Source organism: Salvelinus namaycush, chromosome 2 (assembly GCF_016432855.1).
Source record: "Salvelinus namaycush isolate Seneca chromosome 2, SaNama_1.0, whole genome shotgun sequence".
NCBI classification, from domain to species: Eukaryota; Metazoa; Chordata; class Actinopteri; order Salmoniformes; family Salmonidae; genus Salvelinus; species Salvelinus namaycush.
This window is the reverse complement of record NC_052308.1, coordinates 47,585,487-47,606,167: the sequence shown is the minus strand read 5'-3', so window position 1 is coordinate 47,606,167 and position 20,681 is coordinate 47,585,487. Positions and strand designations below refer to the sequence as shown.

The 20,681-nt window shown below is 43.2% G+C and overlaps 1 protein-coding gene across 1 annotated transcript in view; it reads left to right on the top strand.

Annotated features, from left to right (window-relative positions):
- Positions 1 to 10,881, top strand: part of LOC120026351 (V-set and transmembrane domain-containing protein 2-like protein) — a 67,860-nt gene extending 56,979 nt beyond the window's left edge. Inside the window, exons 2-4 of the mRNA XM_038971195.1 lie at positions 4,012 to 4,178; positions 9,653 to 9,697; positions 9,856 to 10,881. Of these exons, the coding sequence (XP_038827123.1) occupies positions 4,012 to 4,178; positions 9,653 to 9,697; positions 9,856 to 10,164 (521 nt within the window). The 3' untranslated portion in view covers positions 10,165 to 10,881. The remainder of the gene's footprint in view (positions 1 to 4,011; positions 4,179 to 9,652; positions 9,698 to 9,855) is intronic.
- Positions 10,882 to 20,681: the final 9,800 nt, after the last annotated feature.

Here is a 20,681-nt window from a genome sequence, read left to right as displayed (position 1 = left end):
CCTGAGTTAGTTTACTCAGTTTTGTTGTAAAGTGTTTGTGAAATTGTTAATAATTATTCTGTTTCATTTGTTCCCAGGGGGGAAGGGGAAGGCACTTAGGGAGTGCTTAGGCAAGAGGCCCGAGGGCATACATATACCCGTAGTATATTCAATGTCTAGGCACACTAGGTAAGACCTGGGCAGACCACCCCCTGTATTTTGGTTAGGGCACCAGGTGGTGCTAAGTTAGATAAGTTAAGTGGGTAGGCAGGTTAGATAGGAGAGGGGGAGCTTTGATATTTACTTTCTTTCCTTTGGTTCCGTCCAGCCCCTTTTCCCCATATTACCGTGTAGGAAATAAATCCTAGTAAACGGTAAATTCTGCCTTTGTCGTCCTTTCTCGCACCTACAGTTCATACCTCTTTTCACTTCACAGGGTGTTGAGTTGTAGCAGGGTGTTGCGTTCCCTCTTCTTAGAGGCGTGCGTAACAACATAGGATGTGAAATCTGAAACCACTTGAAGCTGGAATGTCACTCTTAGCATTTCATTGGTTCTTCTGACAGTCCATCAACTCCTGTCTAAACCCTACATCGCAGACACTGACAAAGCACATGCCTGCAATCCATATATCGTAGTGCAGCAGGAGAGAGTGGTTTCACCACTGTAGCACATCTATAGCCATTCATCTAAAATAATGTGTACATTTTAAACAAAAAAACACTGTTTTTCACAGACGGGCAAGATTAATATGAGATGAACGGTGAGTGCCTAACGAGTTCAGGAAGCCAAGATAAAGCTCTGGGAGACATTCCCAGCAATGGGAGCAGGCATTTTGATCAAGAGAAACCATTTAGAAAATATGCAAATGTTCTCTTACACTAAACATATACATATGTATTTTACAATTATAAGGAAGGTGAAATCTTATACTTAGTAATTGTATCATTATATTGTACTATATTTATAAAGAATATAAGTCATTTCAAGGCTTATTTATACCATTTTGTTGAATAGGAAATACATCATATAAAATATTTAGTATTTTCATATTTGTACCTTGTACTTGAGCTTGTGTCCTCAAAAGTGACTACACCTCAGCAATTTATAACAATTTGTACCTGAAAGGTGAGATTTGAACCTTTCTTGGAATATGCAGCGTTGCTAGTTATTGTTTATGGCCCTCATGATAAATAATTACTTTTGGGGATTACGTAGATTGCATTTTGTTACATTTAGCTGTTTTAAAGGCACTGTTATCACCCTCAGAGGAGCTTTATTTCATAGACTAAAGCATGTTTGTTACCTCTCAGTCTAGCGCAATACTCGGTCTCTCTGGAGATAGATGTATCCTATCATAATAAATACACTACTTTGACAGACAGAACCTCCCCTAGCCTACTCTCTACCCACCACGATACCTCGTACTGGTCCGCTTTTCATGGTCAACTTTTCCTTTGAACCGTACTCCAGGTCGCAAGTTTTCAGTTCCCAACTTTCTTCCTCCCCACCATTCTCAGGAACAGCAGCAGCTGCACCTTCCAGACCCTCTGCTCTTTCTCCACTCATCGACTCACCCTTACTCTTTACAGCTTTCCCAATCTCCATTTCACTCCCTATGATCACTACCATCCAGAGGAGGCTGGTGGGAGGCGCTATAGGAGGACAGGCTCATTGTAATGGCTAGAATGGAATAAATGGAACGGAGTCATAAGTGGTTTTCATGTGATTGATTAGTTTGATGCCATTACATTATTCCAATCCAGCCATTACAGTGAGCCTGTCCTCCTATAGCTCCTTCTCCACTGCTACTATCAGAAGTAGAAGGATCAAGGTACTCAAGCTCAGTTTTATTTTATTATTCACGAAAAGCAGGAGGTGTATAAACCGGAGATGTAGGTTTCCTTTTTCGAGATCTGCTTCCGATTTTCCGCCATCTTTTTTTAGCTCGTCTTAACTTCGCTAGATCTAGCTTGCTTTGTGGTATACCACTCAGGTGTTTATGAGATGGACCCCGTATAGTTATAGTTCTAGACGCAGGGAATTCAGAACACAGCCTTTCCTCTCAATGTTAAAGCCTTTGGCTGCTGAAGTACAGCAGTGTTTATGTACCTTTAACATATTTACCATTTGCCCTCACCAAGAAGAGGTAATAGTTGATTATCCCTGGGTAAATGGGCAGATGTATAATCATTTAAAATACATTTTAACCATGAGGTTTTCATTCCATCTTGTATGCATACATTTAGCTATCTTTCGTATCCTGTGCAAAATTGAATTGTCTTGGAACTACTCTGCATGATCTGTTTATTGAGAAACAATATTTGTGCAAGAATATAAAATAAACAAATAGGAGAAACCCACTTGTACAGGACAAAGCACTTACTCCCAAAATAACTCACCACTGTAAGTACATAGTCATATAAAATCAATATGGAGAGAGAGTGAGCAAGAGAGAGAGAGCTCTTTATTGTAAAAAATGTGAGACTCAATGGGGTGTGATGAATGTACAATCACACATGACCTCAGGCTTCTACGCTGTGTAGAGCAGGAACTGAATGTACTGAACATACATCTAGTTTCACCACACATTATTAACCACCATCATTAGTGTGATGATAGATCAAATGAAGATAGATCAAAATGATCGATGTGAACGAAATGAACCAGTTGTCATTGTCCTGAAGAGCTACTGGGGATGCAGGCTTTCGTTCCAGCCCAGGACTGCCACACCTGATTTAACTTAGCATGGTCCAGATTGAAGATCATGATTAGTTGATTATTTGAAACAGGGGTGTTAATGCTAGGCTGAAGCAAACGCCTGCACACCATGAATGGGATTTGGAGACCCCTGGTATATACCTTGATTTAATAGAGGCATGATACGGTGATAATGTGTATTGTGTTCTCTAAGCTTTTGTCGTGCAGGGATGTTGGGACAATATTTTATCACAACACAAGACAAAGGCTGGTGTGTGACAGGTGTACTGTTTCTTTGCACGTTCTATACACAAGGGGTCGCTGCAGGAGAGATGGGAAAACAATAGACAGTCAGGAAGGATTGCGAAATGTAATGGACACAGAAATGCCTACAACACTTTAAATTATTTATCCATAGGGGCACATCTTTTCAGGGGTAAATCACTTAGATAAGACACAGATTTTCACAATCGTACTATCCACATCTATTGAAGTTATTTATTGTGATACATTTTGTACACATGCTTCTCGTTACCTAAAGGACAACATCCTTAAAAAGCATGACTCAAAAGGCAATTAGATGAGCCAGTCGAGTTGCATTTGTCTGAAACATCTGTAATGTCTTTAAGAATTTACTAAGACACACAAAACATCTCCCAACAGCATACAAGCAAATCCCCTCCAAAATCCCCAAAGTGCCCTTCAACTTAATTATCTTCATCCGCCTGTTGTTTCTTGCTGAAGTTTTATCCGCATAGCAGATGGTGCATCTTAAACAACAACACATCGCTTCAACAGAATACCAGTGGCTACCTTATCTTTCAAAGACTTGTCTATAAGACTGAAGCTCTTGGTGGAGGAAGCCTTTGTGGCGGTGAAGTTATAAAGGATGATTAGTCCATGAATTAGCCATGTGTTTTAAGGGAGCATCTAAGGGATGGTCTAATAGCTGGATGTGTAGGGATAGGGGATATGAGGGAGTGATGTCTTTGTTTGAGAGATGTCCCAGGCTACTTTGGCCCTCTGAATGATCAAGAAAACAAAAAAGCCCACAGCAAAGCTGGGTGGTATTCATTAGGTGCCAAATGGGAAACAAACGACTGAAACAGGGAGGGACTACCTGAAGATGTCCAATAAGAAACACTATTTTTCGTGTTACTGTTCTTTAGCAATTATTTTGCTAAGGTTTCACAGACAGGGATTTTTGACCCTTTTCGTGATTTAAAGGCACAGATGTATAACTTTTATTTCCAGTGCCACCCCTGGTTGGTCACTTTTTCTGTTCACTTTTCGGGTGTATAAATGCTCAGTCTCTTCACTCTTTCTCCACTCAGCTGTCTTCACGGAGGTCCCTCATGACACCACAACGCATAGCGGTCAGGATGTGGAGATGGCCTGTTCATTCCGGGGGGCGGGGCCCTCCTACTCCCTGGAGATCCAGTGGTGGTACATGAAGAACCACAGAGACTGGCCAGAGAAGCCCGCCTGGACCTCCAATCAGGTGAGCCGCTGAGAGGAAAGGTCGGAGGGTCGGGGAGAGGTACGGTCGGTACGGTCGGAGGGCGGGACTTGCCTTTTAAGGGGAGAATGTTTTTGGCCGTTGGGTGTTTGAGTGACACGTGAGTCAATGATCCGAGTTACTGTTCTGTGATTCTGTTTGACATAGAGTAGCAGTGGTTGTTAGCTCAGGACTTGATGAGCACAATTAAACAATGTAGATCCACCTACTAAATATTAGTAACTGTCAAACCTGGTTTGTCTGTTGAAAGGTTACAAATGGAGCCCCGAATCACTACTTGAGATACGTGTCGGTGTGTGTATAACCTCCTCCCAACCTCCTAGTGTCCATACAATATTCATTTGAGTTATTTTCTTGTTTCATAAAAGAGTAGCCCTGTATCTGATTATCATTATCATCCATATTTGATTAATTCTCAGCTAAGATATTTATTACTTTTTAAATGTATTCTAAATGTACAGCAGTCGGGTTTTAGACCAGGTCATAGAACTGTCTCTGCTGCATCCCTAGTTATAAATGATGTGGTTAACTGTATGGATAAAAGGCAACCTTGTGCTGCCTTCTTCATTGACCTGTCAAAGGATGTCGATACTGTTGATCACGCACTGATGATTCAGAGGCTTTCCTCAATTGGCCTAGACCAGTTAAAACCAGCAACTAGTTTTTAACCAGTAACTAGTTAAAAAGTACTATAGAGATAAAACTCAATGTACAGTACATTCTGAAAATATTTAGACCCCTTGAATTAAAAGATTTTTGGTGCGTTACAGCCTTATTCAAAAATTGCTAAAATAGTTTTTTCCCCCTCATCAATCTACACACAATACCCCATAATGACAAAGCAAAAACAGATTTTTAGACATTTTTGCAAATGTATTTTTTTTTTTAAATGAACTGAAATATCATTATTTACATACATTTTCAGACCCTTTACTCAGTACTTTATTGAAGCACCTTTGGCAGCGATTACAGCCTTGAGCATTCTTGGGCATAACGCTACAAACTTGGCACACCTATATTTGGGAAGTTTCTCCCATTCTTCTCTGCAGATCCTCTCAAGCTCTGTCAGGTTGGATGGGGAGCGTCGCTCCACAGCTATTTTCAGGTCTCTTCAGAAATGTTTGATCAGGTTCAAGTCCGGGTTCTGGCTGTGTGCTTAGGGTCATTGTCCTGTTGGAAGGTGAACCTTTGCCCCAGTCTGAGGTCCTGAGCGCTCTGGAGCAGGTTTTCATCAAGGATCTCTCTATACTTTGCTCCGTTCATCTTTCCCTCAATCCTGAATAGTCTCCCAGTCCATACTGCTGAAAAACATCTCCACAGCATGATGCTGCCACCACCATGCTTCACTGTAGGGATGGTGCCAGGTTTCCTCTAATTGAATTTACCACAAGTAGACTCCAATCAAGTTGTAAAAACATCTAAAGCATAATCAATGGAAACAGCAAAGTGTCTGAATACTTATGTAAATAAAATGTAACATTTCTAAAAACCTGTTTTCACTTTGTCATTATGGGGAATTGTGTGTAGATTGACGAGGAACATTTAATACATTTTAAAATAATGCTGTAAGGTAAGAAAATGTGGGAAAAAGGCAAGGGGTCTGAATACTTTTCGAATGCACTGTATATCTAGTGGTGTTAAATCAGGTTTCCTGGATATTACAAAAGGTGTCCTGCAGGGTTTGATTCTGGGTCCTGTACTTTTTTACATTAACAATATTGACTTATGTACAAAATTGTAACCTACACTTGTATGCCAATGATACTGTTGTGTATACTATTGTCCCCACGGTTGACCAGGCTCTATCTGAACTACAGTCCGCCTTCATTGTATTACAGAAAAACTTTATTGAGCTGAAATTAGTACTGAATGCAGGTAAAACTAAGTATATGTTCTCTAGAGTGCATAAAAATAAGTCTGATTTAAGCATACGTACTTTGGATGGTGTCCATATTGATTGTGTCTGTGTGTAACGAGTGCGCTGAGAGTCGGGAAGCAAGTTCAGGGAGTGAGGGTTTTATTAAATAAAATGAGGTGAGTGTCATGAGGTGAGTGTCATGAGGTGCAGGTGCACGAGACAATGGTGACAGGTGTGTGGGATAATCAGCAGCCTGATGACCTAGAGGCCGGAGAGGGAATATATGTGACAGTAGCCCCTCCCTGACGCACGGCTCCAGCCGCAGGACGCCCTCAAAGGGGACTAATCCGGGGATCAGGAGCGGACTGGTCACCCCTGCTGATGCGCGAGAACCTGTCACGCCAGGAAAACCTGTCACGGGAACCTGTCGAGTCAGCTGGGGCGCGGGAACCTGACAGATCGGTTGAGGCAGGGGAGACTGGCGATCCGGCTGAGGCAGGGAAGCCTGGCGATCTGGTTGAGGGCCTGTAGCAGTTCTCCGGACCCTTCGTCAATAATTTAATAAAAAAACACTCCCTGTTGCTTCCCTTAGGTGAGGCGTCATTCTGTAACAAGTGCGCTGAGAGTCGGGAAGCAAGTTCAGGGAGTGAGTGTTTTAATAAATAAAATAAAGACGAACCACAAACGCACCGACATGAAAACAGAGTCAATAACACCTGAGGAAAGAACCAAGGGGAGTGACAGATATAGGGAAGATAATCAAGTAGGTTATGGAGTCCAGGTGAGTATCATGAGGCGCAGGTGCGCAAGACAATGGTGCGGGATAATCAGCAGCCTGATGACCTAGAGGCCGGAGAGGGTTTATACGTGACACTATGCTTACAAATATCTGGGCATCTGGATAGATGAAAAGCTATCTTTTAAACAGCATGTTGATGAGTTAGTTAAGAAGTTGAGAATAAAAATGGGCTTATTCTATAGAAATAGGTCTTGCCTCTCGCTAAATAGTAGAAAGCAGATTATTCAGTCGATGTTCCTATCCATCATCTATATAAACACATTAAAGCCACTAGATGCAGTTTATCATAGCACATTCCGCTTTATTACGGGTGACAGTTTTAGTACTCATTACTGTATTCTCTACCAGAAAGTTGGTTGGCCTTCTTTGATGTCACATAGGTTGATACATTGCTAAGTTTTCATTCCTAAAGCCATTTTACAAAAAAGTCCCACTGTACCTAACATCATTACTAAACTTTAGACATTCGAGTTACCACATCCGGTCTCAGGGATGGCTAATTCTGGAAATTCCTTTGATCTCTATTGAGTTAGATAAATCAGCTCTTAGTTTTCGTGCATCTTATTTGTGGAACACTTTTTTTTAAATGTTCTGGTGCCTCTTAGGGCAATTCAGAAAGCTGATTGAGGACCTTATTACTGATGAATGTGTTTGTTTTCTATGACTGTGTTTTTCTTGCATTTTTGCATGCATTTTGTATTTATATTTTGTTATGTGTAATTTATGTAATTCATTGCTCATCTGTAAAGGAAACCTTGGTCTCAGTATGACTCCCTGATAAAAATAAAGGTTAAATAAAATACATTTAAAAAAAATGTAAAAAACATTCATTAAGCCCACATGGACTTTGTTAACACACTGTTACCATACAAAGAGACAATGTTCATTACTGTTGACAGAACTGAATCGACTGAATCCACATTTGTCTATAATACAGCACGCAGAAGAAATGCATTACCCGCAGCCCTTGGCATTGGAAATAATACATAATTGCTGATTAGCATTTTACTAGCACTGTGGGAGGAGGTTGACTACTATAACTTATGGAAACTCAAACCCCCTGCTGTGATGCTAGACACTATAATTGGCAGAAAGGAAGGAATAGATTTTCCAAATCTCTGTTTCGATGCATAATGCATACCTATGCCCCTAAGATCATTAACAACTTCATAGTTAAGAACACTATACTAATATGGAAGAAAATGAAACATATTCTACAAGAACCAATATCACTCCCTAAAAATACAACCTTATGGAACAATCCTTAGATAGGTTTTCAGAATAAATTGGTCCAAATGGAAAACTAAAGGCATAGAGACCATAAATGACTTGGTAACAGGAAATACATTTAGCTCCATGACAGAATAAAAAATACATTTTGGACTGACCAATGTATATAGTTTCAAATACATGCAACTTAAAGGTTACATATCACAAAATGTCGATTTGAAATCCTTTGGACACCAGAGCAATCTTGAGGGAATTATTTGAGTCAAAAAAGGATGTTCATATGATAGGGAAGATATACTGTACAAAACCTTGTAGAGAGCATATCCAACTGACAATCTCTTAGAAAGAAATATAAACTACTGGAACCAAGACTTAAAAAGAACTGATGTTGGCACAAGATGGAGGGAAAGTTGGAGCATAACCTACGAAATTACAGTTAACGAAAATGTACGCTTAATCAAGTATAAACGAATGTATAGAATTTATTGTACAAGAGACAAAATTCACAAATTCTACAGCACAACAGCAGAGTCACATCTTAAGTGTAAAACGAATAATGATTCAATAATCCATGCTTTCTGGGAATGCTATGAAGTCCAAAAGTTATGGGCGGAGCAAGAAAGTTGGCTGTCAGAAGTATTACAATGTAAACTTATTTGAATCTGTCTGTCTGCATATTTCAATACCCACTGATCTTGAAAAAAACGTATATTAAAACTTGGAAATCAATCAATCCGCCATCATTAACACAATGGAAAAAATCGAATGATTTATTATTGAAATAGCATTGGCGACCGAGGAAAACGAATTGGTACAATTAAAGGCCAAGTGGCAAACAATAATGCAGGCACTAGGGATGGGGGTGTGAGCATGCAGGTCTGTGCAAATGAGATGTGTCCATTGTTTGTGTGCGTCTGTAAGTTGTTGTTTGTATGCATAAGTTTGTATCTGGAGTGGGAAAAAAGACAGATAAAATATTATTTAAAAAAATGAATACCTTTCCCTCCCCAACTTTCCCAGACAGCCTCTTCAATTGACACCACGAAATAGCTAGCAGACATAACAACAGCAAAACATATATTATATCTCCCAGTATGGATAGAAACTAGTTGAGTGCTAAAGGTTTTGAATTGCAGATGTGCGAAGGCAAATATATGTACGCAGTATCACATTCCAATGGTTCAGGTGGTGGAGTCTAACACATTTTCATTTGTTGATTATCTGACGTGTAACATATTTGAAAGTATGTCGACATATACGGTATATACTATATATATATATTTACATTTATTTTAACAGTTTAACAGGGAGTCATGTTAATAGACCAAGGTCTCTTTCACAGTTGAGCCCTGTATATACATCAATACACATCAAACACATCAATATACTCGCTGCACATCAATAAACATCAATATACACATCAATATTCACATCAATAGACTAAAAGCAAAACACAATCATAGAAAAACATGTGAAGTCATGTTTGATTATATCTCAATTGATAATGTATGTCACTTGCTAATGTTATTTCAGCCATATGCCTGACTTATTTTAATACATCCCTTATAGGTGGGGCCAATGGAGGAGATGTCTAAGGATGCCACCAAAATAAGTGTGAGGAGACACATGTACACTATACAGTACTGCACTGTGAACTAAATGGACTCTTAACTAAAATTGATTAACTCATTATTAATCCAATTACTTCTGTTGAAACCCAGGAATATGATTCATATTCACGTGACTCACAAATACATGACCTCCTCCCACAGGTGGTGAAAGTGGCTGGGAGCAACATCTCCCACAAGCTCCGCCTCTCCAGCGTCAAGCAGTCAGACGAGGGCACATACGAGTGCCGTGTCATCGACTTCAGCGGCAGCGTGGCGCAGCTCCACCGCGTCCGGGCCTACCTCCAGGTGGAAGCCGAGAGATGGCTGGGCCACGGGTCAGCAGACACCCAGCCCCAGGAGCCCCGACACAAGGGGAGCCAGGTGCACCTCCGCCAAACAGAGGACCGGGAACTGAAGAGGCGATCGGCCGATGACAGCACCACGGACTGCACTGAGAGCTGTGTGCTCTAGAGTCTGGTTCTGTGTCCAGATAGGAATAACAGGAGTGCATGTTCCCGATTATCTTAAGAAGGATGATTATTTTTACACCAGCAGAGGCCTGGACAAAAACTGCTTAATATATATGTTAATTTATGAATCGATTTGTTTGGTTGTTTGTTAATCTGAGATTTGTTTCTGCTTGTTTGAATTCAGATTGTCACAGACCACCAGAGGGCATGATCGTGTTGTCTTGGTTCTTAAATGTAACGTTATTTCTCATCGCCTTTGTTAAATGCTTTGTCCATGATTTCTGACTCTGGGGTTGTGATGGGTGAAGATGAGGGTGTCGTTGGGTGGAAAGGATGCAGGGAAGGCCTGTATCTCAATAGTATGAAGTATCTTCCTTCCTTTGTCTCCTTTCCTTAATAAGCACTGATCTGAAATGAATGGAAAGGACAAAGCAATATATACTTTAGAGTGGCGCAGCGGTCTAAGGCACTGCATCTCAGTGATAAAGACGTCACTACAGACCCTGGTTTGATTCTAGGCTGTATCACAACCGACCGTGATTGGGAGTCCCATAGGGGGGTGCACAATTGGATTCCTGCATCATCCGGGTTAGGGTTGGCCGGGGTAGACTGAATTTGTTATTAACCGACTTGCCTGTTAAAAGGTTAAATAAATAAAACACTGAACAAAAATATAAAAGGCAACATGCAACAATTTCTGAGATGTTATTGAGTTACAGTTCATAGAAGAATATTAGTCAGTTTAAATAAATAAATTGGCCCTAATCTATGGATTTCACATGACTGGCCAGGGGCACAGCCATGGGTGGGCCTGGGAGGGCATAGGCCCACCCGTTTGGGAGCCAGGTCCACCTACTGGGAAGCCTGGCCCAGACAATCAGAAGTTTTTCCCCACAAAAGGGCTTTATTACAATCCCACAGGTGAAGAAGGCAGATGTGGAGGTCCTGAGCTGGCATGGTTACACGTGGGCTGCGGTTTTGAGGCCAGTTGGATGTACTGCTAAATTCTCTAAAATGATGTTATGGCTTATGGTAGAGAAATTAACATTACATTCTCTGGAAATATCTTTGTTGGATATTCCTGCAGTCACCATGCCAATTGCATGCCCCCCTCAAAACTTGAGATATCTGTGGCATTGTGTTGTGTGACAAAACTGTACATTTTAGAGTGGCCTTTTATTGTCTCTAGCACAAGGGGCACATGTGTAATGATCATGCTGTTTAATCAGCTTCTTGATATGCCACACATGTCAGGTGGATGGATTCCTGCTCTTGGCAAAGAATAAATGCTCACTAACATGTAAACAAATTTGTGCACATAATATATTTTTTTTTAAATGCGCTTTTTTTTTTTGCATACAGCATGAATCATTTCTGGGTTCTTTTATTTCAGCTCAAGAAAAATGGGGCCAAAACTTTACATGTTATGTTTGCAATTATGTTCAGTAAGGTAGCTACCAACCCAGGTATTTCTGTATCTGAAGTTATGAATTAAAGGAGACAATTAGAGGACGTGATTCAGGAGTATTTAGACCCCATAGTTCATCGAAAGATACATTTTGCTCTCCGTGACATACACTTTGAAATACCTTGTTTCCTAATGGTCTTTAATGGAAACGTATTCCAAAAAAAGCTGGCGTATTTACATGTAAATAACACTTTAACTGATCGAGCTCTGTGAAAGGACTTTGAAGGTTGTTCTTTGGTTTGTACTTACATTTTGCTTTGATGTTTTGTAAGAAAAATCTTGATCGAAATGTGTAACTTTCTAAACCACTTCTAGAATATCCAACGTAAACCCAAAACATACATGTATGCCTTCATCACATTGAATAAATTGTATATTATCTCCACACTGTACACACACTTTTCCTATCAGCACAACAATGTATTAAGTGCTAATTAACCAAATGAATCATTGCACACTATGGGCCAGTTTCCCAGCCCCAGATTAAACCTAGTCCTGGACTAAAATGCATTTTTAATGGAAATTCTCCATTGAGAATGATTGTTAGTCCAGAACTACGCTAAATCTGTGTCTGTGAAACCTGCCCTGAGAGTATGTTAATTCTAGCTTTCTTGTCTCAACTAGCGCTGGGTCGTTTTTTGTGCAATTATTTTGTCAATGGAGTTAAAATGACAAGTTGTGTTTTTTTTTTAACTCTTCTCATCCTCTTCTTGACTGTATTCGTTCCTCAATCTAAGTGATGTTGTTTGATAGCTATTCTGTTAAATACATTGATTTGATGGAGAAAAAAAACCTTGGTCTTTGGAATTATTTTCTTATTGTTCAGTTACAGGACTATGATGTCTGCGTGATCTCCCGTCAGAGAAAAATTGTTTCCCAAAAATCCAAACATTTCAACACGATAGTTGAAGAATCAGTTGTATCTCAATGGAGGTATTGAATGCACAACAGGGCAGTGGATGCTTCTGTTCTATTACATCTGCTTTGCTGTGATCAGGAATCTACCAGAAAATACCTTTTGAAGCATCTACAGTATCAATATACACTTGGTGTACAAAACATTACAAACCTTTGCCCTCAGACCAGTCTTAATTCGCTGGGGCATGGACTCTGCAAGGTGTCAAAAGTGTTCCACAGGGATGCTGGTCCATGTTGACTCCAATGCTTCCCACAGTTGTGTCAAGTTGGCTGGTTGTCCTGAGGCTGGTGGACCATTCGTGATACACAGGAAAAGCCCAGCACCGTAGGCAGTTCTTGACTCCAACCTTATTGATGTCACTTGTTAAATCCACGTCAATCAGTGTAGATAAGGGGAAGGTACCAACTACAGATCAAATCTACTTAAGCCATGAACTCACCGGTAGTGTTCAGTGCAGAGAGCCTTGTGTTCCTCAGTCGACAGTTTATCCTGTCTTTCTCATCTCAATAATGAAAAGGTAACAAGGTGTATGAAAGTAATGTATTCAAGTAAAAATTTGGGAACACCATTGAATAGAAGACAGGCAATTACTGTTACGCATTTTATGAATCTTTTTTTAAAGATTCTCCAATGGTAATAGATAGTAAAGGACAACAATTCATATTTTGATTTAGTCAAGTTGATTTTAACATACAGTACATACAACAATGGAATAATACTGCAAGGGTTATAAGCTAGGTTTAATAGAAGGGTTACAAGCCACAATAAAACTAGGGTTAATTGAACTAATTGAACACATTCTCTGTTTGTTCATAGCAGATTGGGATACAGTGCACTGATGCTACCTATAGTGATAACAATACATTACAATTACTGATGCTCTTCAGTCTGCCTAGCTGCACTTCTCTTGTACAGATGCTAGAGGTCAATGTAACACTATCCAATCACCTGACTCCTACCTGTTCTCCATTTCACAGTGATACATTAAATGCAACGTGTGATTTTAAGGCATTACAGTTCGAAGAGGGTTAATGTTTAGCAAACACACACATGACCTATATCAAGCGTTGTGTATATAAGCGGGACCCAGTTTGTTTAGAAAGGACTTCATGCTCAGACACGAAGCAGCTCCTTTCTTCAGCACCATGTCAATGGCGTCACGGGCCTTCTCTTCCCTCACACAAATCCCCTTCACTGCTTTCACATCACTGGCATTAATCCCTTTCTGTTACAGATGTCCATCCAGCAAAACATCAATAACAGGCTTTGACACTCGAGCCGCAAACTCCTTCCCCACAGAGCGCTGTGGTTAGCATACTGGTGACGTCGCGTGCCGGAGCAGGAGTGGACGTGACAATTGTTTGCATCTTCTTTGTTTATATCTATTGGTAATGTTTGCTTTTTGCACTATAATTTCCATTCTCAGATGTTCTTGCAGATTTTGCTCCTTTTATCCTTCCTCTCAAATCAAATCAAATTGTATTAGTCACAACAGGTAACTGATGTCCCTCCGAAAACTGCTACCTTTCATCTGTCCCCAATCCCTTTACCTTTTGCATTTCCCATCACTAATCCAACCATCTGTAATGTCTGCTTTACAGGGGCTTTGTTTATAGCATAATTTGGATGGTCGGATCAGTGGCAATTTTAGCATGTAAATCTTGGTGTTGCAAACTAAATTAAATGATACATGCCAGCTAAGCCACTACACAACACTAAACAATACATTCATTGCACTATAACGGTGACAAATTCACATGGAGTGAATCCTTACCACCGCTACAGCTGGCTATCAGCGGAACCTTGTCAGTTCATTCAGCCTCATTTACTGCCTTGACAATCGAGATGTACATACTATGGCATAAGGGAACAACGAGCGGATAAGAGGCAATCCGTAATTTCAATTAAGACCTTAATGAGAGAGCAAGGACGGACTTCATCAATATAACTACATGTTTAGCACTTTTGAAATGTACAGCGACAGAATTCAGAACACGGGCCGTTCTTACAGTGTTACAGCAAGTCAGAACTGTAGGATAAATAAAGGGTGCATATAAGCAGACAATGAAAGCTCTTACAATATTTGATGATTACGTTTCTCTAAAGAAAGCTATAGGTTACATGTGCACTATCAAGTCAGAACAGTAGGCTAAGTTTTGAGGGAGGAAAGGGACCAAATTTTTAGGGTGAGACATGGGCTACTAACAGCATACTACACAACATACACTTAGTATTACTTTCTTGTCTACAGGATTCATATCTCCCTGGCGTATTACATAATTTGTGCAGCAGCATACAATACATTTCTGGACTCACCTTGTTGTGCTGTGCTCACTTGAACAGGAAGATGGCGCAACGGTCCTTCTTGTGGGCTCTAGAAAGAGGCCTGAATCCATTCAAAATTATTTTCCGTATTTTCCAAGTCAGAGCTAGTTTATTCCGAGTTCCCTGTTGTCCTGAACTTACTGAAGTTTGAGATTTCCCAGTTCCAAGTTTCCAGTTGATTTGAACGCGGCAGAAATCATGCTGGATTGACAGCATGGCCAATGTATTCAAACTTTTCTGGCTTATGGCATTACCTCTTTTTTTGTGATAGTTACAAGCTTGTCTCATCGCTGCAACTATCCTATGGACTCTGCGAAGGTCGAGAGCCAAGCCAAACTGCTTCTTGACACACTGCTCACTTAACCCGGAAGCCGGCAGCACCAACGTGTCAGAGGAAACATTGTCAAACTGACGACCGAAGTCAGCTTATAGGCGCCCGGCCCCCCACAAAGAGTCGCTAGAGCATGATGAGACAAGGACATCCCGGCCGGCCAAACCCTCCCATAACCCGGACGACGCTGTGCCAATTGTGCACAGCCTCATGGGTCTCCCAGTCACAGCCAGCTGTGACACAGCCTGGGATCGAACCCAGGGCTGCAGTGGTGCCTTAGTTGCGATTTCCAAATTGTTGCATAATATTTATGTCCAATGGCCGATGAGCACCGATACGTTTTATCTATAATTTATTTTAATATGATCAGGGTTGAAAAGGATTTGCCAGTAGATCGCTGCCTTGATGCATGATGATGACTGCTTGTCTATCTTGGCAGCTAAGAATTTGAAAATATGATGTTGACATGATCAGTGCAATCAAATCTATGGTAGATATGTCATTTTATTTGTGGCAAATGACCTTGAGCCTTCATGGATGGGCACTTCGAAATCTAAGTCTATGGCAGCACCCAAAGGGCTTGAATTTTCGAGCTCTACCCGTAGATTTTGCGGTGACGCAGTGTCCCCATGAGTGACAGAACACTGAGCCAATCACAGTGCAATCGACTATATCCATCAGTAATTTCAGCTTTTTGCTCTTTGCAGATTCATTTGGATGATTAATTTAATCAAATGTTCTTGCAGCTTTTTCTGCACTCCTCCTAATGCCCCTGCTGTGGCTTCCCCAACTACTCCAGCCTGTAAACCAGCTGCTATCCGACCTGCTGCTCTACCTGATGCACCCCTCTTAGTTTAACTGATGTCCCTCCCAAAATTGCAACCTTTTCTCTGTCCCCAGCCATCTTATCTTTCCCATTTTGCCCCATACATATGGCTTCTTTGCTTCTGTCTGGGATCACTAATCCAACCACCTGTAATGTATGCGTTTCAGCTCCCAGTTCTACCCCAGCCTCTAAACGTACCAATTCCAATCCTGCTGCCCCACCAGCAACTCTACCTGCTGCCCCTGCATCTCTACCTGAACCTCTGCCTGCATCTGCCTGAAACTCTGTCAGACGTAATTTTTGGGGTGACAAAATAAATAAATACAATTTGGGGGGGTGTTACAGGTACAATATTCATAACAATTCATATATTACGTTTATATAACATGTACCCATGGGCTGCCACTCAAAATAAAAACAAAAGTAAGAAATACATCATATGATCACACAGGATTTTGTAATAGGTAGTTGGGTTTCTCAAGGGACTACATTGCTCCTGAGTGGCGCAGCAGTCTAAGGCACTGCATCTCAGTGCAAGAGGTGTTACATGTCCCTGGTTCAAATCCAGGCTGTATCACATTCAGCTGTGATTGGGAGTCCCATAGGGTGGCTCACAATTGGCCCAGTGTTGCTGGGGTAGGCCGTCATTGTAAATAAGAATTCGTTCTTAAACTTGACTTGCCAAGTTTAGGCTAAATTAAAAAAACATAGGCCGTAGAGAGAACACTGTGTTTCAGCGAGCTCCCGTGGCATTCGTAAATTTATATTTTTTCATTAATCTCCTAGCTTGAAAAAGTGGTAGAATTGGCTAAATAAGTTATCCTACAATGAGTCTTGACGGCTATTTCTCAAAAATCTCCGACAACATGCCCAGCAGAACTACTAAGAACTCGACCAAAACCACCACCCCTGTAGATGTGCAGGAGGAGCTAGCTAACGTTAGTGAAGCTAACACCATTGCGGATCCAGGCACAATGGACCTGGTGATTCAAAAGATGACGGATAACATTACTAAAGTGATCGATGTTAAGATAACCTTTTCTCAATAGGGGGTGCTGTTTGCACTTTGTAAAAATTTCGTTCCCAAATTAAACTGCCTCGTACTCAATTCTTGCTCGTACAATATGCATATTGTGCGAGCAACAACTTTATTGTACATATGGCTGGATTCACAAGATGTGTATCTTTCATCTGGTGTCTTGGACTTGTGATTTAATGATATTTAGATGCTAGTATTTACTTGTGACGCTATGCTAGGCTAGTCAGCTTTTTTACTGATGGGGGTGCTCCCGGATCCGGGATTGTGTGCAAGTAGAAGATAAGAATGGTATTGGAAGCAATAGCAGGCCATTCAGATGAACTACAGAGGGTTGTCAAACATGTTGAGGCAGAAGGAAGAATTGCTACAGTGGAAGCTTCAACTACATCTATGGACACTAAGATAAAAGCACTTGAGAAACAGGTGCGCGAAATGGCACATTGACGACTTGGATAATCGAGGACGCAGATGCAATATTCGTGTTGTGGGACTCCCGGAAAATTCTGAAGGGACACGTTCAGTACGTTTTTTTGAGGAATGGATCCCTGACTACCTACAAATGGACACTAAGTGTAACGGCATTCCTCCTCCTCTTCATACAAAGAGGAGGAGTAGTGATTCGACCAAAGTGCAGCGGGTTGTGAATACATAATGATTTAATAAAGCAAACGATGAAACACGAAAACAAACACTTGGAAGTATTACAAAATAACAAAAACTAATGTAGACTGACCTAAACCATGAAAACTTACATATAACACGAAGCACGTAGGAACAGGTACAGACTATAACAAACGAACGAACAAACGCTACAGTCCCGTGTGGTGCGCAGACACAGACACAGACGACAATCACCCAAACAAACAAACAGTGAGAACAACCTACCTTAATATGACTCTCAATCAGAGGAAACGTCAAACACCTGCCTCTAATTGAGAGCCATACCAGGCAACCCCAAAACCAACATAGAAACAGAAAACATAGACTGCCCACCCAAAACTCACGCCCTGACCAATAAACACATACCAAACAACAGAAAACAGGTCAGGAACGTGACAGAACCCCCCCCTCAAGGTGCGAACTCCGGGCGCACCCCTACAACTCAAGGGGAGGGTCTGGGTGGGCATCTGTCCGCGGTGGCGGCTCCGGCGGTGGACGAGGACACCACTCCACCACTGTCTTTGTCCCCCTCCTTAGCGTCCTTTGAGTGGCGACCCTCGCCCCCGACCATGGTCCAGGAACCTTCACTAAGGCCCCTCCTACATAGAGGAGACAGCTCAGGACAGAGAGGTAGCTCAGGACAGAGAGGTAGCTCAGGACAGAGAGGTAGCTCAGGACAGAGAGGTAGCTCCGGACAGAGAGGTAGCTTAGGACAGAGGGACAACTCTGTACTAATGGCAGCTCCGGACTGGGTGGCAGCTCCGGACTGGGTGGCAGCTCCGGACTGAGTGGCAGCTCCGGACTGAGTGGCAGCTCATGACTGGAGGGCAGCTCATGACTGGAGGGCAGCTCATGACTGGAGGGCAGCTCATGACTGGAGGGCAGCTCATGACTGGAGGGCAGCTCATGACTGAAGGGCAGCTCATGACTGAAGGGCAGCTCATGACTGTAGGGCAGCTCATGACTGTAGGGCAGCTCTGGCAGCTCCTGACTGGCTGGCGGCTCTGGCAGCTCCTGACTGGCTGGCGGCTCTGGCAGCTCCTGACTGGCTGGCGGCTCTGGCAGCTCCTGACTGGCTGGCGGCTCTGGCAGCTCCTGACTGGCTGGCGGCTCTGGCAGCTCCTGACTGGCTGGCGGCTCTGGCAGCTCCTGACTGACGGACGGCTCTAGCGGCTCCTGACTGACGGACGGCTCTAATGGCTCGGGACAGACGGGCGGCTCTAATGGCTCGGGACAGACGGGCGGCTCTAATGGCTCGTGGCAGACGGATGGCTCAGAAGGCGCTGGGCAGACAGATGGCTCAGACGGCGCTGGGCAGACAGATGGCTCAGACGGCGCTGGGCAGACAGATGGCTCAGATGGCACTGGGCAGACGGATGGCTCAGATGGCACTGGGCAGACGGATGGCTCAGATGGCACTGGGCAGACGGATGGCTCAGACGGAGCTGGGCAGACCGGCATTGCAGAAGGCGTTGGGCAGACGGCCGACTCTGACCCGCTGAGGCGCACAGTAGGCCTGGTGCGTGGTGCCGGAACTGGTGGTCCCGGACTGGAGACACGCACCTCAAGGCTAGTGCGGGGAGCAGGAACAGGGCACACTGGACTCTCGATGCGCACTATAGGCCTGGTGCGTGGTACCGGAACTGGAGGTACCGGGCTGAGGGCACGCACCTCAGGGCGAGTGCGGGGAGAAGGAACAGTGCGTACAGGGCTCTGGAGACGCACAGGAGGCTTGCTGCGTGGTGCCGAAACTGGCGGCACTGGGCTGGAGACACGCACCACAGGGAGAGTGCGTGGAGGAGGAACAGTGCGTACAGGGCTCTGAGGACGCACATGAGGCTTGGTGCGTGGTGCAGGCACTGGTGGTACTGAGCTGGGGCGGGAAGGTGGCGCCGGATATACCGGACCGTGTAGGCGTACTGGCTCCCTTGAGCACTGAACCTGCCCAACCTTACCTGGTTGTATGCTCCCCGTCGCCTGACCAGTGCGGGGAGGTGGAATAACCCGCACCGGGCTATGTAGGCGAACCGGGGACACCATGCGTAAGGCTGGTGCCATGTAAGCCGGCCCAAGGAGACGTACTGGTGGCCAGATATGTAGAGCCGGCTTCATGGCACTTGGCTCAATGCTCAATCTAGCCCTACCAGTGCGGGGAGGTGGAATAACCCGCACCGGGCTATGAACACGTACAGGAGACACCATGCGCTCTACTGCGTAACACGGTGTCTGCCCGTACTCTCGCTCTCCACGGTAAGCCCGGGAAGTTGGCGCAGGTCTCCTACCTGACTTCGCCACACTACCCTTTAGCCCCCCCCCCCCCCCCAAGAAATTTTTGGGTTGTACTTGCGGGCTTCCAGCCTTGCTTCCGTGCTGCCTCCTCATATCGTCGCCTCTCCGCTTTAGATGCCTCCAGCTCCGCCTTGGGACGGCGACACTCCTCTGGCTCTGCCCAGGGTCCTTCTCCGTCCAGAATCTCTTCCCATGTCCAATCCTCCTTGACCCACTGCTGCTGTCGTTGCTGTCCGTTAACCCGCTGCTTGATCTGGGTTTGGTGGGTGATTCTGTAACGGCATTCCTCCTCCTCTTCATACAAAGAGGAGGAGTAGTGATTCGACCAAAGTGCAGCGGGTTGTGAATACATAATGATTTAATAAAGCAAACGACGAAACACGAAAACAAACACTTGGAAGTATTACAAAATAACAAAAACGAATGTAGACTGACCTAAACCATGAAAACTTACATATAACACGAAGCACGTAGGAACAGGTACAGACTATAACAAACGAACGAACAAACGCTACAGTCCCGTGTGGTGCGCAGACACAGACACGGACGACAATCACCCACAAACAAACAGTGAGAACAACCTACCTTAATATGACTCTCAATCAGAGGAAACGTCAAACACCTGCCTCTAATTGAGAGCCATACCAGGCAACCCCAAAAC